At 38.5% G+C, this 27,998-nt stretch overlaps 2 protein-coding genes across 2 annotated transcripts; both read left to right on the forward strand.

Annotated features, from left to right (window-relative positions):
• The first annotated feature begins 460 nt into the window (after positions 1-460).
• Positions 461-7,087, forward strand: LOC113526918 (cytochrome b-245 light chain). Its single transcript, XM_026914364.3, has 6 exons — positions 461-822; positions 1,221-1,290; positions 2,018-2,092; positions 2,660-2,743; positions 2,938-3,019; positions 5,639-7,087. The coding sequence occupies exons 1-6, from the start codon at positions 765-767 to the stop codon at positions 5,831-5,833; spliced, it is 564 nt and encodes a 187-aa protein (XP_026770165.1). The 5' UTR covers positions 461-764; the 3' UTR covers positions 5,834-7,087.
• Positions 7,088-9,622: 2,535 nt separating this feature from the next.
• tcf25 (transcription factor 25 (basic helix-loop-helix)) lies at positions 9,623-27,998 on the forward strand. The gene is made up of 18 exons (XM_026914374.3): positions 9,623-10,002; positions 12,067-12,147; positions 12,744-12,821; positions 13,140-13,267; positions 14,222-14,287; positions 14,570-14,652; positions 15,016-15,146; positions 15,883-15,982; positions 18,527-18,620; positions 19,547-19,639; positions 19,812-19,917; positions 20,904-21,063; positions 21,868-21,955; positions 22,136-22,294; positions 22,746-22,836; positions 23,165-23,244; positions 24,959-25,034; positions 25,565-27,998. The coding sequence occupies exons 1-18, from the start codon at positions 9,763-9,765 to the stop codon at positions 25,730-25,732; spliced, it is 2,022 nt and encodes a 673-aa protein (XP_026770175.2). The 5' UTR covers positions 9,623-9,762; the 3' UTR covers positions 25,733-27,998.

The following is a 27,998-nucleotide window of genomic DNA, read 5'->3' on the forward strand; positions in this document are numbered from 1 at the left end:
AGAAAAAATAGACAGACAGATTGATGGGTAATTGGTTAACTGGTTGATTAGATCTATCTAATCAACCAATTAACCATTAGACTGATGGTTAATTGGTTGGATAGATAGATAGACTGATGGTTAATTGGGTGATTAGATAGATAGATAGACTGATGGTTAATTGGTTGATTAGATAGATAGATAGATAGATAGATAGATAGATAGATAAGAGATAGACTGATGGGTAATTGGTTCATTAGATAGATAGATAGATAGATAGATAGATAAGAGATAGACAGACTGATGGTTAATTGGTTGATTAGATAGATAGATAGATAAGAGATAGACAGACTGATGGGAAATTGCTTCATTAGATAGATAGATAGATAGATAGATAGATCACACTACTTTTCTGTTTAAAAAATAATAATCTAGTGTTAATAAAACTGCAGCTTTTCCATATGTTTAAGCTCAAAATATGACTCACTGCATGTTATTCGTTTCAGATCATCTTTTTCTAAGGGTGCCAATAATTGTGTAATGGATATGAGCTGATATTAACTGTCAGTCTGTGAGTAACAGAGAGACTCTGATAGACAGAAATTTCTGGCTTCAGTCAAGAAACGAGGACGTGACGAAATCGCGGGGCGGGGCTTGCGTACTCTGACCACGCCCACCTTTGTTCTTTTTAATAACAGTATAGGTGCGTGTTTAATCTGCTAGGTGACGGGCTAGGAAGTGAGAAGAAGCGGCAGATCCGTGCTCCTGAAAGCGCCTCGGTGACAATGGGAAAGATCGAGTGGGCGATGTGGGCTAATGAACAAGCCCTGGCGGCTGGACTCAGTGAGTACACTAAACTTTCTCCATTCCTCAGCACACACTGCTTTAAACATGCTGTGTGTGGAAAGTGGAAAGCGAGCTCTCAGCACACTGAGTTGGCATGTTTACTGCATGCTCACTGTAAGGCTCTCAGGCACTGCTAAGGCTCTGAGATGTGTTTACTGTAAACATGTAAACATGTAGCCTGTGTGTAGAAAAGTTAAGATGTACAGTTATGGAAGAGTCTCCAGTAAAATCACCTGGGTGAAGGGGAGCTCCACTGTGTGGACTGTACACCAGTGTTTACAGAAAAAAACACACTATTCCGGGTTAATGTTAAACAGCTCTTATCTAGGGAATTTATAAGGAAATACTGGAGGTAATAAAAAGTTGCTCTTCCCAACTTCCCTGTTTCATTTCAGTTTACCTCGCCGGTGGCATTGTAGGAGTGGCAGGGCAGTTCAGAGACTGGCAGTTCGCTGCTTATGGGATGTATCCTTTCATTTCAGCCTTTCAGAAATGCACCATGAAGTCCTGTGTGTGCAGACACACCACCTCTGACATGCTCTTCAGTCATTTATTTATCAAGACTTATTATGGGCGAATCGATTCTTTCAAACGACTCTTTTTTAAGTGTCGACTCACAAGCACTAAAAAAAGACTCACAGTATACTTTTTTAATCATAATCATAATCATATGATGATTTTTTTTCTTTCCCACTTTCACTATTATCAAATAACCTAATTATTGCACAAATGCATGTTGTTTATTAGCCATTTAAATATGTTTAAATGGATTAAATTAAGTTGAAAATATTGTCTACATAATATTAATGCATAATGCTTCTTTATAATGAATCCAAAAAAATCAAAACAAAGCACTTATTTGAAAGAATCATCTGAGTAGGAAGCACCTGTTACTTCCAGCAGATTACTTATTTTTTTTTATATATCTGTAGAAGTAATATTTTTCAAAGTACTCTAATCACATTTAATAATGCATTTTAATGTTTAAATGAATTAAGACCAGTGTTGTTGCACGCTTGTTTGAAACACTCCAGGACTTCAGGTCAATGCAGCAAGACTTAGGCTTGCATTCCTCGCTCTTCCATCTCCATGCCTTTTTATTTAGTTTCACGGATATTACTGAGTAATTCACCTTGGCTGATGCATCATATGCTAGAGAGTATATTGTTTAGTGCCCTTAACTGAGGTGCAGAGCTGCGGGTGTGTTCGTGTGTGTGCTGGAGTACCCACGCAGCAGGAGAGCCAAAGGAACCAGTGTTGCGAGAACGTAAGTGCTTCATGCAGTCTGATGTCTCCATTTTTAGTTTCGGGAAATATGGTTGAGTGCAGAACTGTGCACATCACTGCATTTAAATAATGAAACCAATATTTCTTGATCTGTGTTTAAACATGTTTGCGTTTCTAGATGTTCCATGATTTCACAAGAAACAAAAATGACGGTTAAGATTAATGAAACACTCAAAAATCATGCTGTGATATAAATTCTACTTCCCTCTTAGGAAATTTCCAGGTCTTATGCTGGTTGTTTTGAATTAGTGTGAACTTCTTTGTCTTTGTCTTTTTTTTTTTTATTTTTGTTTGTCACTTTTCTTCCACTTTTTGGTTCTCTCATTTTTGTGTCTGTTTTTCTTCTATTTCTGAATAAAAGACAAACTGTAAAAAAAAAAAAAAAAATTCCCCTAGAAACCTAGAAGATTGCTCTGCTATTCTAACTATAATTCTGGTTTCTATGTATATACTGTATACTGTATTTCTAGTGTATGTAATGTGTCATGAAGAAGTGGAAGTTGTTTAACATGTGTCAGACATGTTTTCTCTTCCTTTTTTTTTCCAGTGGTCAATATTGCTTCACCATGTGTGTAAAGGCATTTGGGCCCTTGACTAGAAATTATTATGTTAGAGCGATACTTCATGCACTGTAAGTAAAATCCCTTACTGACTGCATTCTTTTGTCTCTCCAAAGACACATATTGTCTGAGTAGACAGACAGAGGAGTGTGTGTTTTCTTTTCTTTTTTTTCTTTGTTTACTTCCTCTTAATGTTATTCACACCAGGTGAGCATTTCTGGTCAGTGTCAGTGTCACAGTGTCACATAATTGTTTACATCCTTAGGCTCAGTGTCCCTGGAGGTTTCATGCTGGCTACAGTTTTAGGCTGTGTATGTCTTGGAATAGCCAGCCTCATCTATCTGTCAGTAAGTAACCTGTTTGTCTGCCTTTTGTCTTTAAATCTCTCCTTAATCTTGATTGTAGGACCACATGCCTTACTAAAAGAGAAAAGGGTAAAAAAAAAAAAAAAATACACCTCATTTGAAAGATGGAAACTGGAATAAAGTAATTATTAATCTCAACAATTTCCTTTAACACACACAAACACACATGCACATTACCCCCCCAACACCCCCCCCCCCCAACCCCCCCGACACACACACACACACACACACACACACACACACACACACACACACACACACACACCTGTCATTTACACCTTTACTAGTAGCTGTAGCCTTTCCTTCATGTAGTGCTTTTGGTTTTTATCAAGCTCAAGTGCTGTTATTTTGCCTCACAGTACTACAGTATAGATGATTACCCATAATTCTCTAGTCTTGAGTAATCAATCTGACTCCTACACTACAAACTAAACACTTTCTTTTCCTTTCTTTTAAACATGGCTGTGTATCATGCAATAGATTTGCATAGAGGTCTTGCTGATTGTTTTTAGCTGTCTGAATATCTGTTGAGATATTTGCTGTATCATAATTTCTCTCCCTTAATTATTCAATTTGCTCATTTTTTACAACAAGCTTGTTACAATGTCACAGTTACGTTCCCAGTCACGGCGTGCGTTCTGACAATTTTAACACTGATAGCAATACAGATTAAAATGCATTTTTTTCTGTTAGTACCTTAAGCAGTAACACGGCATGCGCAAGTATCTTGGGGGAAAAAACAGGGAATTAGTTCAGCATTTCTTCTCATAAGTGCTTTTTTGTCTCTCTTCTAAATGGCTCATGTTACACTGCTGTTACACAGCCATATTTGGTGAACACGGCCCCAGGCCTATTCATATCATTTCCTGGTATAAATTAATATTATACCCCCAAGATGGGGCGTCAGTCCATTACAGGGCACCATGCACACACACATTCACACTTAGGGGCACATTAGTGTAGCCAGTCCGCCTACTGGCATGTGTTTGGGGAGGTGGTGGGAATCTAGAAAACCCGGAGGAAGCCCAAAGTTTAGGATTAAAGCCCGAGTTCAGGATTAAACCAGGAACCCTGGAGATACCCACTACCTGCTGCATCACCATGTCGCCGTGTAATAATAATAATAATAATAATAATAATACTAATAATAATAATAATTAGAAGAAGAAAAAGATTAGCATAATATATTAAGTCAGTGACAGGGCCTGGTGACAAGGAAGTAACTTTATATCCTCACCCAGTTTAATTAACTGGGCTGTGTGATGTTTGATAACATTGTGAAAATTCCTGTTCCATCAGTCTCGATCTCTCCACAGAAAATGTCAACATGCTCATATTTTTTCACCACAACCTCAGTTATGCAAGTAAAGAAACAATTAAATCAATTTTTACTGATTCATTTATAATATATATTTATTATTCATTCATTTATATGAAACTAACAGAGGAGGCTGCACTTAAAACCTCAAAGGCTATAGTTCACTCTAATATTTTAAAATATAACCCTGTCAAAGGCATATTTCATAATATATATTTTCCTTTACTTTTCATGAACTGCTTGTGTGTGTTTAATACTTGATTTCTACTCAGATATTGTGAAACTGTGGTATTTTTTTTTTATCATCCTCTGAAATTGTCACATGGTAACACTCCTAATAGACACCACATGCTTCTCTGATTTGTAAAAAGAATTTCTGCAGTTCCAGTTCAATTTTCATTTCAGATTTAATGAAAAGGCATGTAGCTGCACCTTAAATTTCCTGCATGTGAAAATCAGCATCCAGACTGACTGCAGAGACTGCTTATTCCTTAATTCTGATAGTTTCTAATGGTGTATTTTATGTCAATGAGGCAGATTCAAAATAAATGATGCAAACCTTTGAGATTGCTAATAAAGGTTAATAAAGGCAACATCAGGCACCTTAGACACAGACTCAGTTGCTCTAATATTAAGGCCAGCATTTAAAAAAAAAACATTAAACATTAAACTCTGCTTCGTAGGTAATCTGTGCAGAACTGCTGAGCTGAAATAGTGATTGTTCTTTAATAAAGTGTGACGACAAATTAATATACTGAGGCCACAATATCTTAACTTGTGGCAACTACTGTGTGATAGAATGAGTGAGACACAGAAAAATCGATTGAATTAGACCATCGCGGCCACAGGAAACTAAATATGGAGATGATTCAGGAGTGGGGGGACGGGGCAAACTTTTGCACTGCAATGCACCATCAATTCTCCCCAACAAATAAGCAGAAGGAATGTATATCGTTATGAATTTAACAGCCAGGCTAAATATGGTACATAATTGGCAGACAGTCTTGTCCCAAGCGACTTACATTTGAGCGAAGCAGATAAGGGTTAAAAGACTTGATCTCACAACCTTCTGATTAGTTGTTCAGAGCCCTAGCCCTAGCTCTAGTAACTTAGTTACTGAGAGCCAACCCTGCTCTCAGTAACACTGTTACCCTCAGGAGTGCCCCAAGTGTTACTGAGGTGTTACTGAGGTGTTACTGAGGCATTAGGTCATCTTTCTGCTTTTTTCTTGCTAATCCATGACTGAACACTGCTTTAAATCACTCTTCACCGTTGCTCCATAGGCTGCCATTCACGGCGAGCACTGGGAACCCATTTTGCCGAAGGCAGAACCCGTCAAACGCATCGCTCCTAGCATCAAGCAGCCGCCTCAGAACCCCCCGCCGCGCCCTCCTCCTGAGATGCGCAGGAAGAGAACAGATGACCTCGAGGCTGCATCGTACGTCAATCCCATATCTGTTACTGCCGACGAACAATGAATGGCCAAATCGCTCCATCGTAAGGAATCTAATTCAGCTGCCACAGTGGGAGAGGACTGAGTACCTGCTGTACAAACGAGACGGGAGTGCATACCTGCTGAACTGCAGAATTATTCTGTTCATGACGATGAATGATGTTTAAAGAGATGTGTTTGGTTCAGTTTGCAGTTTTAATGGCATGTTACTGTTTATTTCATGAGAGTGTTTGTGAGATATTTTACAAGAAGGTGGTCGCTCACTGATTATTCTGCTTCTATTGCACTGTGGAGAAGATTTATACAGAAGATTTGTACAGTTGAGTGCAAAAGTTTGCACACCCTTACATCAAAACCTTACATGAAACCAGCAAGAGATGTAATGCAAGTTAGGGTTTTACAGATGTTCCCTTAATATCCCAAGTAACAAAATTAGCCAACAGTGTATGACAAGATACTCGTAGTGAAACAAATGAAATAATATTTCTGAATCCTGACTTTCATTCCACTTGCCTCTTAGGATTTTATCGTCCACTCTGTGGTCATGTCGTTGTCACAGCAAACTGCTCCAGAGTTTGAGCCTGTTTGAACTTTTAATGCCTTAAGTATGAATTGTTGACACTTTAATGAGGCAAAATTAAATAAATTAACTAAAGTTTGTGAACAGGAATGCAAACTTTTGAGATTTCTAATAGAGATGACAGCACATTAGACTCATTTGCTATGATATTAAGATGCAACATTTTGGAAAACATTGAATTCTGTTTCTGTTTTTGTTGGTAACTGTAATAAAGGTGTATTTTTTCTTTTTTTCTTCTATCCAGAAACCAAGGAGGTACAAATATTTGCACTCAGTTGTACATTGTATATTTAAGTATTACTGTTCACTGGAAAATGCCAGTGTACACATGTCATACTGGATGATTTTTCCTGCTCAAACACACCAGAATAGTTAATATCCGCATTCATTTAGAAGGTGTGTATGAAGAGTAAAATCACCAAAAGGCTGAACTCGGGACCTCTGACTTCAAAGAAATGAAGGCAAAAGTTACTTCTGATTAATAATCTGATATGTGCTTGCTCATATGTAATCAATCTGTCAGTGTATTTATATTATCACAAAGTATTTTATATTTTAATATCTACTCTGTACTAAAGAACAAATTGCAAGTGTAATGAAAAGTCTGATAACCTGATTTATCTGTAACAATAAATCTGTTTTTATTTGAACTTTGTTACAACCCTGTCTTCACTGATAATAAATATTTAATGCTTATAATGTTATCCCAGACATGTTTTTTTTTTAGACAGCCTATTCTTTAAAATCTTGAATGTTCAACATGGCGGCTGTATTACATAAGTCCCGCCCCCTCAGTAAAAAGAGCCAATCACTTTGTTGGTTAAGACGTTAGCGGAAAATGTCTGGCCATTTGAAATGTATGATTGAAATGTAAATGGGGAAGTATATGGGGAGGTTTGTTCGAGTAGATAGGAGCATGGTTTTGCATATCTGAAAATAAGTGCCAAGATGGCCGCCGAGTGTAGACACTTTACGAGAAGGTCTTTGGATATTCTGAGATTATATTCGTGACCTGTTGAGTAAAATCATAGTTAATCCCTGCTTTATTCTATCATGATCAAGGTGACAAATTCATTACTGAGCATGTGTGGTAAACATCTCCATTTCCCTCAGAAGTTTACCACACACCAGGGTTTAAATTGTAGTTCTGCTTTTTCTTTATTCTCTTTATTTCACCCAAATTGCAAAATATGGGGAAATCCTTTCGTTCCTATTTTAACAGCAGCATATAGGCTGTGAAATGATGTGAGACCGATGGAGCACGGTGGTGAAATGTGTTTCACATCACGTATTTAGCAAAGAGGAAACTGTGTATTTCTTTGACCTTCTGTGTTAGGCAAATGATACCATAAAGTTTTGCTTTTGACACTATGACTTTCTTGATGGGGGGAAAAAAAACACTTCCGTGAGTGCTTTGACTCTTGTTGTAAAAGGAGAATGACCTTTACTCCAGGAATGTGTTGTGTGCATGAGTAAAGAGAAGATTATTGTGTGGAGTGCCGTGAATTAATCCATATCTTTTACTTCTGTACCAGAAGGAAGAACACACACACACACACACACTTCCTCTAACTGTTTCACAGTTGCTTTGCAAGTCTTTGTCACACTCACAAAGGTCTTGATGACAGATGACTTGCTGGCACACCTAAATAACACGCAGCCCAAAGTTATTTGAATCCTTTACCTAATGCTGTAACTATTAATGACCACATCCATCCTAATTTACATAGAAAATATAGCAGGACACAAACTGGCCACCTGAAGAGTTGAACCGTGTGGTCCGAATTGAAGAAGACATGCACAAACTTAACAATATGAAGGAGTTTGAAATGTTTTTCATGGAGGACGGCTCAAAATCCTCTACAAATGTCTCCAATCATAGACATGTTAGACATTATAGTCACAGGCTCAGTTCTTCTGTCCAGGAAAGGCTTTGCTAAATGGTAATGGCGTGTGTGCCAGTGATTTGTGGAAAAACTTTAAACATCCTTTTTTTTGTTTGGAAAAAAATACTGTGTTAAAAAATAAAACCACAGGGCATCCCCACATGTTTATGCTTCTAAAAACAGTCATGTCATGTGTTCATTATATATAGGGTTTATTCATTTTGGATGAGTGCCAATAATTCTGAACGAATCAAGATCAAGGATGAAAAAAACTGATATAAAAAAGCAAGCATTTTCCTTGGTATGTTTATCCAAACAATGAATACAAGTAAAAGATTTGGTAAGGCTAGTAATAATAATTTTACCAGTTTGCCTTACCAGTTTTAGTCAAAGGAAATATAAAAACCTATAATCACATACATTAGTCATATACTTAACACCAAATCTGAATTTGACAGCTGTTTATTCGATCTCGGTTTTTAACTTCCTTTTGCTGGGCTTAGTGTTACAGAGGACTATTTCTTTTCAAGGTGACTCATTTCGTTCCTAGGTAAACTGTATGGTAACACACCCATATGTGGTTCTTTCCCACACTATTGTCATAAGGTTGGAAGAACACAGTTGTATAGAATGTCTTTGTGTGCTGTAGCTTTACACTTTCCCTTCACTGGAACTAAGAGGCCCAAACCTGTTCCAGCATGACAATGCCCCTGTGCACAAAGCAAGCTCCATGAAGACATGGTGTGTGTGAAGGTTGGAGTGGAAGAACTCGAGTGTCCTGCACAGAGCCCTGATCTCAACCCCACTGAACACCTTTGGGATGAACTGGAACACTGACTGCACCCCAGACCTCCTCACCAACATCAGTGCCTGATCTCACTAATGCTCTTGTAGCTGAATGAACACAAATCCCCACAGCCACACTCCAACATCTAGTAGGAAGCCTTCCCAGAAGAGTGGAGCTTATTATAACAGCCAAAGAGGGGAATAAATCTGGAATGGGATGTTCAAAAAAGCACATGTGGGTGCAATGGTTAGGTGTCCACATACTTTTGGCCATACACTGTAGCTCCAGGAAACCAGTACAAAAAGAAATCTCATTATTCATACATTTTTGCTGGATTTTTTTTTTTAAACTACACAGCACTGCCCTCTAGTGGACAATAATCTGAAGTACAGCCCCCCACCCCACCCCATCCGGCATTCATATAAACCCCGCCTCCTATTCTATGATTGGTTGATTTTTTAACAGCCGACCAATCGCAATGCAGAAGGCGGGATGAATCGCAATACAGGTAGGAAAAAGTAGTAGCAGTTTGTGCCCAAGTGATAGCAGGATAATGACGCAACTTCCGGTATGGACTGCAAGTGCTTCCGCATGAATGTCCAATCAGATCCGCTTGTCAGTCCTGACTTTTGTTGTGGTCGTGTTTGTGTTTGGCCCTGAGCTTCCCCGAAGCAGCTGTTTGTGAGCCGGTGTGTGAGAAAATGTCGAGCCGAGCGCTGAGGAGACTGAAGGGGAAACAGCGGGGACAAGAGGATATAAACATCCGAGACCTGAAACTGACTGATGGAGAAGGGAAAGGAGTGGAACTAGAGGAGGAAGAGGAGCAGGAGGAGGAAGAGGAGGAGGAGGAAGAGGTTTTACAGCCGGCTAAGAGCAGCAACCAGAAAGCGAAGAAGAAGAAGAGCAAAAATCAGAAAAACATCAGCAACATTTATGAACTGGTCAGAGCTAAAGCACACTGTCTAACCTTCCAACATTACATGCTAGCTAGTTTTGATTTAAACATTGTCACTTAAGCCAAAAAAATCTATCTAAAAATCACTTATCCTGTAAATTAACTTCTTATTAACGGATACGTCACTGCCAACTTTCATGCTGCCTTCAAGTGCTCTCTGATTCTGTTATCAAATACTGTATATTAGTATTCAAGTCTTATTACAAGTCTTAGTGAGTACAACCACGTTTTATCAATAACAGACATCTTAAAGGAAAACTGCACTCTGTGTCACATTAAAGGTGCGATAGTCGATTTTATTTTATTCCTTACTTGCAAATAACCTGGAAGATATGTAGAACTTGATGAAAAACACAGTGCATTAAAGTGTGTCCTTAGCAAAAGTGTATTAAAGCGCTGAGCAAACCCGTTTGGAAAACTGATTTCCGGGCCGGAAGGTTTGTTTGTGTTTGGATGTGGTTCCTGTCAGTCATTTTATAGACACTATACCACAAGGGTCACTGTAGATCCTGGGGGCGGAGCTTCGTGAAAATGGGCAGAAATTATTCAAATGTTGAACTGTTAGAAACTCAATCGTGAAAAAAAACAAGACTAATCTTACCTAACACACCTTCACATATGTTTCTACTGAAATATTTCTGATGTGTTTAGAGATTCTGGTAGTAATTTGTGCTGTATTTTGGTTATTCTCACCAGAAGTGTGTGGTTGTGTCACGTTCTGACGTCACAGGAGGACACTGGGCCTCGTTTATCAAGAACTTTGGTATTCATGAAAATCCCTTAAATTCTGGAAAACGTTTGTATTCTCCTGAGTGTGTATACATTTACGTATAACAAGACCAACTAATATAAACTTCGACTCATTTTCAGCATTTTCAGCGTTTACCCTGATCAGTCATTTTGTGCTCCCAGCTGTCTGTGACTTGTTATGTCTTCTTCTGGAGTTTTGTGGGCGTCATTACATGCAAATGAGCTGTGTCAGGAATGCGATTTGCTTGTAACGACTGATGCACGCAAGTGCAAAAAAAATTAGCATTTCCAAAACTTTTGCTAGTTCAGTTTGGCTTATGCAAACATTTACACACAACTTTACTAAAAGATTGATAAACAAGGCCCATTGTTATTGCTAGTGCAATTCTTCTACAAAAGAGTTTAATAGGAGAAAAAATTTTAAAAATCTCAAAAATAAGGCGTAACCAACAGATGTACTGTAGACTCCTAAAAACAAAAGAGTTTCTTTTCTCGCTATATTCCAGAGACGTTCAGTGATGTAATATGAGAAATCCGACACAGAAATAGTGGAGACAGCAAACGCTGTACCTAAAGTCCCAGAATGCAATACGACCGCAAAGTTAAAAGTTAGCGAGAACACACATGTTCCGTTCTTTCATGGAGAGTCTGGTGCCGTTACCGAAATGGAAATTGTCTGCACTTGTGAAATGAGCGATAGCCCGATAGCTCCAGATTGAAACGGCTGACATGCACCATAACAGTTAAAAAGTCTTCAGTAGCTTCATTTTCAAAGTCCCCAGTTCATAAACTTTGTTTATTCAATTGTTCAAAGTTTTGGAGGACTGGAGCGCGGGAGCCTGGCCGCCGTGGCCGACCTCAGTGTGCTCTCCTGGGCTTGTCCTCTCGCTTCATCCTCACTGTAAACAAATACTCATGGATCTGTACTCAGCAGTAGCTACTACCAGCTATTATAACATATATAGTCACATAGAGCCAAAAACATATGCGTAATCAACTTTTACATAGTGTGTATACTGCCAGCTGTCTGTTCCACGCATACTGGCATTCGTTATTGTTTCCTGGTTTGGACGCCATATTGGTAACACCATAACGGAACAAACTGTATCATGAACAACTGCACAAGTTCACGCTCTCTGTCTTTTAACTCTGCGTATACAACACAGTTACGCTCAGCTAAGGCAGACAGTCGACTTGGCTAGTTGGGAATCTTCTACCTAAATACCTTTCTCTTTTTTTTAATACTTGTTGTTAGCTTGCTGGTGGTCTGACTCTTGTGTTTATGTGTGTTGAATTGCAGATTGGCGAAGCTGCTGATACTGATGGCAACAAAACTCAGAGTGACGAGGAGAGCATCCCAGCACCAGGAAATCAAGAAAAGGTTAATAAGTATTTTAGATATAAAAGAACACGTCTATTTGTCTATAGGTTGGGCTTTAAAACAGCACAGCAAATCTACATCTAGTGGCTTATAGACTGAGTACCAATTTATTATTTAAAGGAGCCGTTTAATTATTAGTGCCCTCTGCTGCCTGCGAGGCATATTACAGTTACAGTGAAAACATGGACAAGAATTCCCTGTCCCCCTAGATGACCCCCCTTATGTGTGCTGTGTGACTTACTGTTTAAAGAAATGGCTGAGCAAATTTACGGGCCAGAAAAATGTAAACAGAACCCTAAAATTAAACATCTGTCCAGATCCGCTCCATGGAAGTATTGTAAATAATAGTTTTCCCAAATCCTCTCGGAAATTATATGAAGAGTGGCGATCTAGAATAATTGTTAAAAGTTACAGACTGCCCCTTTAACACACACTCACTGCAGTTAATTTACGCTTTCATTCTTTATATAGTAAAGGTGGAAGCTATTCGAAATTTAGTCATAGTCTTAGACTTGTGACGTGCAAATCTTTATCGAATGTTCATTGGTGAAGGCAGCATCATCTCTGTTAAAATGATACTGTTGTTTTCTTTTTAGTCTGACTCTAACGAAAAGACAAGCAATAAGAAAAAGAAGAAGAAGAAGAGAAAAAAGGCTTCTGCTGCAGATCCACTGGTAGGATTGTGTGTTTTTTGTTTTGTTTTTTTAATCCTGATTTATCAATCAGTTAGTAAAGTTGTGAGTTCGCAGGACAGTTGATTTTGTATTTAGTCACATTGACAAAACTCAAAGCAAAGAAGCTCACAGAGAGCTGAAGACGACAAAACGAACTGACTTCCAAGAATACCACAATGCTCCTGTGAATGCTTTTCAAATGAATTTGTTCATATCCAGCTTCAGAAGTGAAATCCTCCGCCTTTATTATTTGTTCTTCTGGTTTTTCAGTACGTGTGTTTATAGTGTGTGTGTGTGTGTGTGTGTGTGTGTTTGTAGGAGGAGCCAGTTAAAGGTGATGACATAGACGCGTTGCTGGAGACCATAGAGAAGCAGAACGGTTTGTCTGTTCAGAGTGAGGATGGTGGAGTTTCAGGAAACAGACCTGTGCTTTATGTGGAACACAGGTAAAGATGTCTTCATCATACTGGATTGACGCAGTAATCGTGTGATTTTACTATTAAAGGAACCCAAGGAAGTTTTAAAATAAACACGCGTTAACATTCACATATTTTTACAAACATTACAAACTTCTTCAGTCTGCTTTACTGGAATGTTTTAAAAAGCTGATTTGTTTATCTAGTATGTTACATAGCGAATGCCTTTTTTTTTTTTTTTTTATAAAAACAATTTCAATGTGTATCTGTTAGAAATTCTCTAACCTGCGAATTCCTCCGATCACTCGAATCATTTTGATGTAGTACGACAGATTCATGATTGACACACACAATCATTTGCCCTGTGTTCATAACCGTGAGCAACAAGTCACTGTGTCGCTTGTAGTTTGTCTCTTGTGTCGATTGCCACTGGTGTTACTTGTGGGCGTGGCCTCTGCAAAATATATAGCTTAGAGCACATGATTTACTACAGTATATATCTATAAATCTTTGTATAGATAGTTAAATACAAATGAATATAAATCAGTGTGAAATTGTTTGTTTGTTTTGCATTAAGCTAGCTATGTACACTCACTAGAGACACCAACGATCTCTGTTACTTCCTTCCAAGCTCTGTTTTTCTTCCTTATATCTCTAATATAATATCTCTATACACATATACTTGCCAAACAGTATATGGGAACTAACTGCAGGTATAGTTGTGAGTGGAGAACTGAAGAAACGTCGGCCCACACGCACCATAGGATTGGTCTGAGGAATCATTTGAGCCAGTTGTGTGGATTTGTTGCGTATCGCAGAGCGTATCGCTTGTTGCTCTGTCACATGCATAGAAACTGAACGGTGTCCTGTTGCTTTGTCACTCGCTAGTAAGAACGCAGGTTTAGACATCATTCTGTGCACTCAGATTTAAACCCACATCTATGCAGCTTTGAAGAATTACGTTTTATGCTTTATGTCTTGTAGGAATCTTAACCCTGAGAATGAACTAAAGAGATATTTTGGAGCTCGGGCTGTGCTTGGAGACCAAAGGTTGGTTCTTGCTGTTTGTTCCTATGTGCATATGCGTGCTAAGCCTGCTTCACTTATATTCTGAATGAAATGTGATGGTGTATGTGCATCATCAAATTTGATGCGTGTTAAGGCTGTCAGTGTTAGAAAAGAGCTCATAATGTGTGCAGCTATTGCAGGAATTAGCATCACTGTTCCTTTACACGTGTTCCCTTTTTACTGTGGTGAGATCTCCTGCTTTTCTTTTTGTGCGTGTGTGTGTGTGTGTGTGTGTGTGTGTGTGTGTGTGTGTGTGACATCCAGACCCAGGCAAAGACAGAGGCAGTTTCATCGCAGCACGTGGATGACCTCCCCTAAAGACACATGGGCTCGCTTTAGTCGACCGGGTAAAACCTGCGATCAATCGGATTTTAGTTTATAAGTTTATTTAAAAGCCTGTAGAGGTCAGAGGATGGTTGTGCCAGGAGTTATTTAAGTTTTTGACAACTGTTTGTGAAAATTTTCATGCACAATGACAGGAAGACTTTGCGTGTCATGTATGAAAATGAAACTTATTTTTGAGCAGCGGGTCTGTGTGCTCTTTTGTGTATTTAATTGTGGTTCCTGGTTTTCATGAGCCTTTCCTGTCATAATTGCTATGTTCTTTTTTTAAATGAAGGTGATTATATCTACATGGAGTCTGATGAAATAATTTCTGAAATAATTGGTCGTGTGATTGTTCTCATTTCCTGCCTCTCTTCCTCCTCAAGGTATCTCCATGAGTCTGCTGGAGTCAAAAGATGGCCTCCACTTCTTTGCTTTCGAGCACAGTCGCGATTACCAGCAAGTCCAGTTCAAGTTCTTCGATGCTGTGGAATCTATGGATCCTAATAACATTGTGGTAAATAAATCAGGACCTGTATTCATTTACAGGAATTACTCCTAAGATTAGTTCTTAGCAGTCTTACTTTCAGCAAGCAGACTTTGTGTTAACTGTTCTTAACCATGCTTGAATGGGATTATATTAAGTATACCTAAATATACTACAATTTCATATCAGTGATCATAGATTTTTGTTTTTATGCCTTAGAGTATGTGGTGCGTCTGCCACAATGTGAATGAACTGTTACTATAAACCTGTAGCTTGCAGCTGCACTACAGTCAAAGCTACAGTTATAGAAAAAAAAATAATCAACACCTTATGAACAATCAGAATCTAGATTTCAACAGAATTGTTTTATCAGTATGGAATAAAACACTTAGGGCATGCTGTTGTAGGAAAATAATCATCAACATGATCGTGTGATACGTCCTGATGTGAAGTAGAGTTACTGTTACAATACCAAAGATGATTATTATTCCATAACAGTGCATAACATAGTGTTTCATTCCTGGAAGCAATTTGCCGACAGTTACAATTTTTATTTATTATTTATTTATTGATGCTTTTTTACTTTTTAACAGTTACAGTTATGTTGTGGAACGTCCATGAGACAAGTTAGTTTTTGTTACCACTAACATTATAGCAGTCGTTCCACAACTGTCAGAGCTGCTGTTATATAAAATGTATCAATGGCGTCTGGCCAATCAGCAGCACTGTGGTGTAATGATGGTTAAATATGACTGTCTGTAAACAGGCCCTGCTACAGCTTAATCCCTACCACATCGACTCTCTGCTGCAACTCTCCGATGTGTGTCGCATTCAGGAGGACCAGGAGACGGCCAGAGACCTGATCGGTGAGATAGCTCCTTCAGAAAGGGATATCTTTTTTGTTATTCTTTTCTTCTTTTCACTCTTATTTCCCCACATTCCTGCTTGGATATTAAATTCCATAATCAGTTTTGGAAGCAGACAAACTGAGTGAATTGTCAAATCAACGTAACATAATTATCATACAGTATAAAATTACATTATGCAGTTTTCTCCAAATTTGATTAATGCTGAGTTCAAATTTGCACGAAAATGCTTATGCAGTGCGATATTTCTTCTGTCTTGGAAAGAAAACACTGCAAGTCCTTCTTGGAAAACTGCACCTGAAATCTACAGTAATGTTGGCATGATGTTTACTCTGGCCTCATGGAACAAATCACTTAAACCAAAATACTGATATAACCCTCCAGACAGGGGTTCACAAACTTTTGTGGCAAATGGACATAATGAATTTATGATGATCCTGGCATTTTGGTTTCTCCTCATTATCTACCATTGTGCTTGTAAATCCATAGTCAGTAAATATTTCACCATTTCACTTTCTTGAATTCTGTTGTTTCTGTGAATCAGGGTCACATAGTCTTCAAGGAACTAGAAGACTAGATGGATGGAGAATTTTGTCTTTTTTTTTTTTTTTTTTAAATTGCTGAACTCCTGCACTAATGCAGTGTCAGGATACTGAAAGAGACTCCTAGCATGTACACACTTAAATTAAATGTGACTTGTTTGAATGTGACTCGCAGCAACATTTCAAAATAATAGTGTGCAAAATCTGTCTTCGTAGCTGGGGCAATATTTGTAATTTAATTTATTTGTAAAATAAATGAATAATACAAAAGAGGAGATTGTGAGTTTCCCTCACATCCCAATTTCAAAAATCAACTGACTCCTAGTTTGGGAACCCCTGCCTTAAGATGTGCACTCTGACGCTCAACGTGTATGACCTAAATACAGGTGTTAGGGTTTATATAAATACATAATCCTGCATTATTCAGATAGATTTGGACCCTTTGTGCACATTTCTACATAACGTTAATTTGTTGCATGTGGTGTGTTTTGCTGACCGGTGATACGATTATCTAATTAAATCGCAAGGAGCTGATCTGGCAGACTGTTTGTGCAGTTGCAAAGCCATAAATACATGAATATAAACACATGAATATACTGTACATTTACTGATTATAGTCCATATGTTGCTCTGGACAAACAGCTCTCTTCTGTCCTGCTTTTTGTTATTTTGAGGTTGCTTATTATCAGTCACTATAGTTTCATGTAGGTAACACTGCTGTGCCTGATCCACACACACACACACACACACACACACACAATCATCAGTGTCACTGCTGTGTGTTACTGTATGTACCTGCAAAGTGCGAAGGGCCAGTCAATGTAGCAACAAGGTAGATGTGCCTAATAAAGTGATTTCATTCCAGTTATTGAATTTTAAATACTATTACTATAAATACTATAATACACTATTATGTTAGAGTGTATCAGGAGATTAATTTATAATCTTCTGAAGAGTCAGATAATTGTGCTTCATGTTAAATAGCTTTTCATGTCAAGTGGGTTTTTATATTAATTCCTGTATGTAAGATGTACACACTCTAATGAAATGTCATTTCATTCAGGACCATGGTGCAACACTTACCAATACAACAGCATAGTACATTACATAAATTACAAACTAGGCAGGACAGCAGAACAGCGTTAGATGGGAGAAACCAGTGCCAACTGTTGACTGTGAAGAGAAATGGAGCAGCAATATCAAGAAAAAAATAGCAAGTAAAAAAAAAAAAAAAAAAAAAAAGTGTTTCATAACGGCAGAAAGTGTTCCATAGGGTCTGGAGTGATGGTTGTATGATGGTAGGCGTTGGGAAAGGTTTGATTAATACAGGTGGATGTTTGTGGCAGAGATTTCTGCCTGTCTCAGGAAAGAAGCTGTTTGCGCAGTCTGGTGGTGGCGCAGATGCTCCGGTACTTCCGGTAAGCGCTCATGAGAGCAGTGGTAGGGGTCGTCCACGATGCTGGTGGCCTTGGAAGGTGGCAGTAAAGGGACCCCAATCATCTTCTCAGCTCTTCTCACAATTTGCTATAAGATCTTGCAGTCTGAGACTGTTTACTTGTCATACCAGACAGTGAGACCGCTGGTTAGGACGCTCTCTATTGTCCGCCTGTAGAAGGTGGACTTTCACCTGCTAAATGGAGATAAGACTTCAGTTCACGTTTTAGAAAAGAAGCTAATATTCACCCACATACCGGGGGACATGTCTGGGAGCGGATTGGTGATTGTTCATTAGCAGAATCCAGTATTCCTCAGTATTCCTAGAGGGCATTCTTTCCTCTGAGTAGTGTCCTTAATTCCTATAGATGGCATTAGAAATGCTTCTAGTTTCAAAGTACTACCAAGTGCTCTTGGATAGGTTTTGTTTTGTTTTGTGCAGGATTCAGCTCTTTGCCCAGAAAGTTCTTTTCTTGAATGAGAATGATTTTTTAATTTAATTTTAATAATCATTTTTTATTACTTCATGCTTTTTTCATGTGTGTGTGTTTGTGTGTGTTGTCATCAGAGAGGGCTTTGTACAGCTTTGAGTGTGCATTCCACCCCGTGTTCAGCCTCACCTCAGGGACCAGCAGGTTGGACTACCGGAGAGCAGAGAACAGGTTTGTGCTGCTCTTCCTCGGACCCTGAACCTCACCACAGTCATTCTCACACTGTTCGTTTTTCTGATGCGTTCCAACATAAACTGTATACACAATACCGTAGAAACTGCCGTCAACTCGAGATTTATTAGCACCACTCAAGAGACTGGGCAGAATGACTGTAAATGACAGTAATAAAGTTCTTATAACTGTTTAATAAAAGTATTTTGCAATTAATGCAAACAAATGGACAGACTTGAAACATTTTATATTTTGGAACTATTGAGGCTTTGCCCCTGAAATGAAAATATAAGGTAAAACGCATGTCATTCATCATTATGGTGGAAAATGAAGAGCTTTGAATAACAAATTGAGACGGTTTTTCACCTGCGCAAGTCAAATAATGGATATAAAATTAACAGGGATTTTTATATATATATTTTTTAAAAAGTACGATATTCTACAATCTGTCCCAACCAATTAATGCATGTCATTCATTAAGAGAATAAAAATGGTAATCATTCGGGACATGCTGTCATAGGAAAATAAACGTCACAGTGGTAACAGTAACTCTGCTTCATGTCAGGCTGCATCACACTACCTCATCGTTGATTATTTTCCTGTAACAGAACCCCCCCCCCAAGTGTTTTAATCCTTACTTGTTCATTTACATGGAGTGCCAATAATTCTGGAGTTGACTCTAATATTCAGAGCCCATCATCAAACTTTCTTGAAGCTTAGAATCTTCAAACAGGCTTCGTACTTTCCTTTAATGCTGACTTCTCACATTTAGCCTTTTTTTTTTTTTCCCCCAGATTTTTTTTTCTCATCCCGGATCCATGGATTGTCACTGTTATTGCACTTATAACGCTTTAAGTTTCATGTGTATGTTTTGTTTCTCTCTCTCTCTCTCTCTCTCTCTCTCTCTCTCTCTCTATCCTGTACAGAGCTTTTTATCTGGCGGTTTATAAGCACATGATGTTCCTGGAGAAAAGAGGATGTCCACGCACGGCTCTGGAGTACTGCAAACTCATCCTGAGGTACAGCTCTTTGTGGAGTTCTTCTTATTACGCTTGTTATCAGTCTGTGAAAAACATAACCTTTATGTTACGCCTTGTTTTACATACCAGTTTATTAATAGACAGTTATTATTAGCAAAATGTCTGTGAACTGTTTTTTTAACCTGTAAATGTTGGATGTTTCTGTGTGTAGTCTGGACCCGGATAATGATCCTCTGTGCATGCTGCTGCTGATTGATTTTCTGTGTCTGCGCTGTCGAGAATACACCTTTCTCATCCGACTGTATGATGAGTGGGAGGTAAGACACTTCCAGATCTCATCTGAACACGTTTCTCAGTAAGGAATAAACATTTTTTAGTGTGCTGTTGTAGGACATGATGAAGAAGATTTCAGGTACACCCAGAAGTTGGTTATTTTCCTATAACAGCACATCCTGAAATGTTTTATTCCTCTTACACCACAGCAATTTGCCAACAATTACATTTTTCAATTCATTAATAAATGACAAGTCATTCTTTTTAACAGTTTATAGCTACATTTAGTATTATGAAACATCCGTCAGACATTAGTTCCTCTTATCACTTACGTTATAGCAGCTATATGCAGTCACTAACCTCAAAAGCCTCTCTTTTCTTTCTCGCTCTTAAAGTTAATAAGACAAAGATTCCACTGCTGGTCATGTTACTGGAAAAACAGAAAGCGTAAACTCACCTCTTTCCTGAAGACTTGCTGACTGTTACAAAAAACGCTGACACTAGAGACTCCTTCCATAAATGTTAAATAACCACATCTTTACAGAAAGTTTCACCGTGTCAATGGTTTTTGATAAATAAAAAGCATTTTTTCAGATGGTTTATTAGTAGGTTTGTGTTATGTTGAGCGTGCATCATACAAGTGTGTAAGTTGTTACCATAGAAACGTTAATGTATTAGAGCAAGCGCATTAATACTGACCTGTGATTGGAATTACAGCTGGAACTGGTCTCAGAGTTTCTCTTGTAGAATATTAATCAACACCTTCTGACCAGTCAGATTCAAGAATTCTCAAAATGTGGTAAAATGTTTTTTAACAGTGTTTAATATTAAATAGACTGCATTAATCTTTCTTGAATCTTTTCAGTCTGTCTTCTCAATACAGTGTCTAAATGAATTGAAGTTCACAGACGTGTGGACCTCAGTGTACATCACCATCATTTCTGCCCTTACTAGATGACTATTATGATACTTGAGTGTAGTTCTTGTGTCTAATAAATGACACTGTGGTTTATTTATTTAAATTTTTTAGGTACATCGGAACCTGTCCCAGCTGCCTAACTTTGCCTTCTCAGTAGCTCTGGCTTGCTACCACGTGAGTCAGCAAGAGGAGACGCCACCTGAGGAGAGCCAACGCATGAAGCTCAGATCTGACACGCTGCTGCAGGATGCTCTCATCTTCTTTCCTGGAGGTGAGAAACACACACACACACACACACACTGTTAAACAGTATGCTGATTCACGGTGACATAAACTCACACACACGAATAATTGCGTTATTCCACAAGACAGTGTATTACAGCATGGTGCACTAAAAAATGCACAATCCAATGAACAAATGTTTAGTCATTATGTATTAATTCTTTTTGAATCATCTATTTCTGATGTCTTTAAATGGAAAAATTCCACAATTTTATTATGCAATTTAACGTTTCGGATAGATTTATTTATTTATTTATTTATCTAACCTATGATCCATGCAAAATCCACCATTTTTACCAGTTGACTTCATCATCACTTTATATGCTCCCTACGTAAGGTCAGTAATGATGTAGAACCTAGATAGTGCCCTTACATGTCTGATGGAACACCAAGAATCATCAGTTTCTTCTAAGTTTGGCCTTGTTTGGGTGCTTGGCATCATTCCTCCAGTCCAGTGAAGAGAACACACCACTGCCGCTTTGACATTTTAGGATTACAGGATGACTGTAGGGTGCACAGGTCTAAATCTGTGTGTGACTTGCTTTATGAGTATGATGGAACACATGATGTTTTGGCTGGCCTGCAAAATCAGCGCTCCTTAATACTGTGGGGAAAATATGGAAATATTTAGAATGGCAGTTGAAACTGAAAGAGATGCCAAAACTGTAGATGAATTGCCACCCAGTCAGTGGAAGATGGGCTAAGATGATCTCAAAACAGCCTCACGTGACAGCTTATTGCAATAGCTTTTGACCCTGTGTGTGTGTGTTTTGTTTTTTTGTTTTTTTAACAGTGTTGATGCCTTTGTTGGACCACTGCTCAGTCCAGCCCGATGCTGCCGTGTCCTCCCATGCATTCTTTGGTCCCAAGAGCCGTTTGGGGTAGTTAACCATGTCCACACTGTCTCTATGATTAATCTAATGTTGAGAATAGATTAAATTTGATTTTGGTTTGTGGGCATATGTGATCTAATTGTACACAGTTAATTGCTGTGTTTTACCATGAAATCTAATTGCTGTGTTTTAGCATGTAATGTCTCTCTCTCTTCATCTTTCTGTTAGGCAGCCCCCTGCTCTGTTGGAGCTCATGGGTCTGTACGTGGGCCGCTGTCACAGCCTGTGGAAGGAGGCAGGAGTGATGCTGTGGATGGAGGGAAACGTTCGGGAGGTGTTGAGGAGGGTCGATGTTAAGGACCCAGTGGTGGAGGACTGCCAGAACAAGTAAGAAGTACAGACATACACACAGATCTTTTGCACTCATGGCAAAAATACGACATTGACCTATTATCTATTTTTATTAAAAGGTGCCATCTAAAAGTAAATAAATTTTAATTACACTAGAAGGCAAGTCATAGACCATGATGTTTCCTCTGGGAGAACACTACTCATCTCCTGTTGAAGTAGTGCACAATATTCATTGTTAATGAATTTTGGAATTAGCGGTTATTTTCAGATGCTAGTCTGACTGTTTAGTGGATTGACCCCTGCACAAGTAGATACGCTGGTACTTCTCCACAAAAATGCTAAGGATATTTTTGGAAAAAGAGCTGTCTTGATTCTATATACAATGGTGTCTGTGTGTGTCTGTGTGTGTCTGTGTGTGTGTGTGTCTGTGTGTGTCTGTGTCTGTGTGTGTGCGCGTGTGCGTGTGTATGTGCTCCCCCGCGGTCAGGAGGAAGCAGAGATACCAGAGCGCTCCCAGGAACATTCACAGACATGTACTTCTTTCTGAGATTAAGGAGGCTACATCTGCACTGCCTCTGGTGAATTTTTTATTTTGTTATATATGAATTTATTAAACATTTTTAATTCAGAATGTGAGAAACAACAGGACTAATTTTTTTTCTTTATAGCAATCAGCTCAACAATGAAATGACTGTAAAATAATAATTAAGAAAAATCATTCAACGTGGAATCAGTTATTGTGTTATAGACATGCACATGAGTTTCATCCATTTTTGATTATGATAAATAAAGGTTAATTGATGTTGCTTGTTATTTATTAACTGATGAAGGAACACGGTTTTGCACCCAGACTTTTGGACCCTTCTGTTAATTACGTCACCGTTGTTGTTTGTTTTGTTTTCACAGGAAGTGACCACACAACCAGTCATGAGTTATGATCCACTTCCTCCTCTAGATGCTGTTGTCTCCTACACCAGGCCAGAGAGGTACAGCTGTCTCACAATATTCCTTTCCTATTTCTCCATCATCACACTGTCATATATTTCTCTGCACTTTACAATGCAGGAATTATTCTTCACCATTTCTCTGAGGTCATGGTGACTGAATGCTGCATGTTGAGCTGAATGTAGAGCTTAAACCCAGTTTAAAGGATTGAAGGAGATGAAATACAGTGAAATACAGTGCTGCACACAGACCTTCAATACACCAGTGGCAATCATTTGATGCTTTTCTGTTCACTTAAATTACATGATTTTTAGGCTGGTTCAGAACTTTTCTTCCCTCTCTCTTCTCTTTTGATGTGTGTATATGAGAAAGAGAGTAAACAGGTCTTGTGATGCATGTTAATAAGCCAAATAAGTGCACTGAAAGATTGATGTGTATTCCCTGAGTAGATCACAGTGCCACCAAATGCGATTAAAGGAGAGGAGAGGAATTCTTAAACTAGAGTTTTGGGTGGAAAGACTCAGTCTGTTTACTTCCATCTGTTTTATTCATCTGTTTAGTGAAGTGCCTGAGAGATGCACAACGCTACAAAATTACCACAAAACCAAATCTGACAAATGTGCAAGATCTTGGCTTCGTACACAACATTGCTAATCGATCGCTTTTAATCAGTGTGTCTTTTAAATTAACTGTATGGAAAGTGATCAAGAACAAACACTACTTGATCTCAGACGGAGGTAACACTTATTATTAATATTCAGACAGTCCAGTAGAAACATTTTCACATTATGTTTATTCTTTAAAGCACAGGATTTAAGCTCTGCACTTCCTGGATGCTATGCGTTAATCGTGAATTTAAAAAAAAACCTGGACTGCACAATAAATAAAGATTAAACCTCTGTTTCTGGCTCCATTTTTTAAAACAATTGAAAATGTAAACCTAAAGCCACATAGTCAAAATGTATTGTATCGATACAACACTGTATCAAAATTATATCGAATTTGAATTTTGTGTATCGTTACACCGTTGGATGTTTGGTACTAGGCTCCAGTTGAAGCAACGTTTTTGTGAAATTCGATGCCAAAAGTATATTGCTTTCTGAATTCTGGGAAAAGAAATACTATGAGAAATGAAGAAAATGAAACATATGAAGAAGAAAAAGAAGCCTTTATTTGTTACATATACAATACCCTAAAGTGAATTCCTGGTCTTCAAATATCCCAGTGTGTAAGGAAGTTGCAGTTCGAGCACAGGGTCAGCTATGACATGGCGCCTCTGGAGCAGGTAGGGTTAAGGGCCTTGCTCAAGGGCCCAACAGCGACAGCTTGGAGGGGCTGGGGCTTGAAACCCCGACCTTCTGATCAGTAACCCGGAGCCTTTAACCATATGTTTATAGCTGCTATCACATAATTGAGAACAGGAACACTAACTTGTCTTGTGAACGTTCCACAAGATTAAATGTAATTCAGATAAACAGAAAAACAAAGTATGACGTTGTTAGAATTATCAGATTGCTGCGGTATTAAAGTAATAAAGCACGTCATTACATGCTGTAATTAGTAAACTCTACCTCACACTAACTCGCACTGCCTGGTCACTGATTATTTTCCTATAATAACGCACTCTCAAGTGTTATATTCCTTGTTTTTGTTCTTTCTCTATTTGTATACTTAACCTATACCTATTCTTTCTACCTTTGTATACCATATGTTAAGAATGTTTTAGTGATTTCAATTTTGTAAAATCCCTTCTAGGCAGAATCCGCGAGCCTCAAATGAGAGCACTTTGTCGCTGTTGTTCCGCTCTTTGTTGCCCAACTTCAACCTGCAGGTGAGTGAAATCACATCTTCACTCGCATCATCTCTGAGATCCAGGAGACATAATGTTTTAGTACCCAAAAGAGTTTCAGTTCACCTCTCTATTCTCACCTCTCTCAGTTCACCCTCACAAATGAGATGAACAGTGATATAAAAAAAATATACACCTGGAGAAAACTCCCATAAAAGCCTACAGAGGCTTTCTTTTCCAGAGAGAGTGGAAACTCTTTAAGAAGCAGTGATGCCTGTGAGGTAGCGGTTTCTGTGGTAGTGATGGGTAGAGTCATACACCTAGAGAAATTTATTGGAACTAGTAGTTTATACACATTGTCCCTTTGGGGAACCCTTCTATTACAAACCCTAAAATGGAGGGTTTCAAGTAGGACTTTTAGAAACCAAACTTAGAATGGTGTAAGTGAAAGAAGGTTTTGGTTTGTAGAAAATATAACAGTATATAAATCTAATAGTGCAAAAAGTTTTGCACTTGCTGGTAACTAACAGTCAGTCCTGAAACGAGCAAACTGACTGTTGTTCTTATTTCAGGGTGAACAGAGGCCTGAAGATGACCTGGAAGTGGCACGTGCAGGTCGGGAACTGAACCAGGAAGTGAACCGATTGATGGTGGCCATGAGGGACATGCTGGCTAACATCCAATTCCAGGATCCGCCGAGGGATGACAACCAAGACCGAGACGAGGAGGAGTGGGACTGAGACAGGGAATGAGAGCAGAAAAGGAGAAAATGATAACTAAAGACAATGGGACAAAGATTAGATGTGGTGGATTGATGTGGAGAACAAGAAATCTGTACATTCGCAATCAGTATATTTCTATCCTTTGTCTCCTTCCAAGATTAAACCTAAAGTTGTCGATTGACTCTTAATTATGCTGAATCCTCCAGACAGTACGTTTATATTTGAGATCGACGGATGCTTTTACCCAGAGTGACTTATAACTTCGATATAATGGTGTTAATCTCAGCATAATGCTATGCAACCGAGGGTTAAGGGTTTTCCTCAAAGACCCAACGCCGGTTTCTAGATTTGAACAATCTATCAAACACTAGCTCGGATATCAGATATCATTACTTTGCGCGATTCCTTCTGACCTCGTGATCTGAGTCATTCATCGGCCCATAAAATATCCTAGTCGTAAATAGGACTGTTGAATTAAGAAATTCTCTCAATTAATATTTTTATTCATTAAAAGACTTTTGCCTGGGTTTGTATTGTACTGACTACTTTTTCCTTGCATGAACTTCAAAAAAACGTCTTCCACTGGCTGAGCTGTGAGTGAACGTCGGGATTAAATGTAGACCTGCCTCATCTGAGTGGAGTGCTCATGGTGGATTATACTGCTTCAGTGAGATACGCCAGAGCTTAACCATTCAGAGTTGTAAATGTCATAAGCAGGACTTTGTAGTCTATGCAGAACTTAATAGACAGCCAGTGTAGCTTAAGTAAGACTAGCGTCATGTGCCCCTGGCTTTGTTTTCCTAGTAAAGAAAGCAATCTGATCAAGCTGAGTCATTATTTAAAGAGACAGAAGAGCAGCCCACCAGAAACATGTTGTGATAGTTGAAGCTAGACTTTATGAAAGTATGCGCTATTTTTCCAACATCGTATAGGGTTAGCAAATGTTGTATTTTAGTATTTCTAAATTTATATTCGTATTTAATGATGTTACTTACTGTACTGGAAACTCATGATGATAAGCCAGCATCTAGAGTTACACCAACTGTAGCTTTTGGTTTTAAAGAATAGCCATCAAGCTCTCGTGTGTAATGTGTTCTTCTGACTGATCACCTTTATCCTATGATGAAACATTTCTATCCTGATGGGGGGGCGTGGTCTCTTCCCTGATGACCCTACCTCCATCCACAGGGCACAAGGGCTCACTGAATGGTTTGATGCGGATGAAAATGATGTAAAACTTATGCTACAGCCTTCACAGTCACCAGACCTCAACACAATTGAACACCTATGCGAGGTTTTGGAGCGATGTGTTAAACAGAGCTCTATACAACTATCATCAAACCACCAACTGAGGAAATATCTTTTAGAAGAACAATTTTCTTCCATTCAGTACAGTTCCAGACTTGTAGAATCTACACCATGGTGCACTGAAGCTGTTCTGGTGGCTTATATTTGCCTACCAACTTACTTTCCTTTAATTTGTTACCCATCTATATATACTGTACTTTCCAATGCTCCATTTAAAAGCATATGATTTGATGCTAATCATATGCTTTATGTTTTTGCTCTTAGAGTTTTCCAAGAAAAAAATTTGTCCAGTAAAGGGGTAATTGAAATGGGTTGCTGTAGCAAAAAAAAAAAAAAAAAAAGTCTGAGAAACAGTGCCACAGCCTCAACGTGAAGGAAGTGTAAACATTCAGTCTTTCATTTTATTCCTGTTGAAGAAATCACATGATTAAATAAGCAATGACGCAAATGTTGGCTGGAAAGTCGTTGTGAACTGCAGCTTTGTTTTCCAATCCACCTGGAGCTCAAGCCAATGTCATGAGGAATATTTGGAACAAGTGCACCTTCAGGGCTTGTCCTTCAGGCCTGGCGTTTCCTCAGCTATATCCAGTCGTGTCAAAGAGACGTCTATTCAGCTTTTGATCCTCTGCTCCAATGTGCTGCACACAGACATGTGATTCAGGCCGTGAATCCAATTCCATTCCTAATGGAGTAACATTAGAGAGTAAAACGTCTGCAAATCTCTCTCTTTTTCTTCAAGGAAATTCAGCAATCACTTTAAAGTCTAAAATAAGTCTTTTTACTACAAACACAGATCTTATCTCCTCACACGGGTGGGCGATACAACAAAAATATCTCATCACTGTATCATTCTACAATACGTGATATATAACGTGATGTAACGTGATGTTTCATAAAACTGATAAATGTTTATATCAAACTGCCAGTTAATACTATTTGAATTCTAAAAAAAAATTAAAGATTTTACACTAATGCA

Source organism: Pangasianodon hypophthalmus, chromosome 6 (genome assembly GCF_027358585.1).
Source record: "Pangasianodon hypophthalmus isolate fPanHyp1 chromosome 6, fPanHyp1.pri, whole genome shotgun sequence".
Classification (NCBI taxonomy): domain Eukaryota; kingdom Metazoa; phylum Chordata; class Actinopteri; order Siluriformes; family Pangasiidae; genus Pangasianodon; species Pangasianodon hypophthalmus.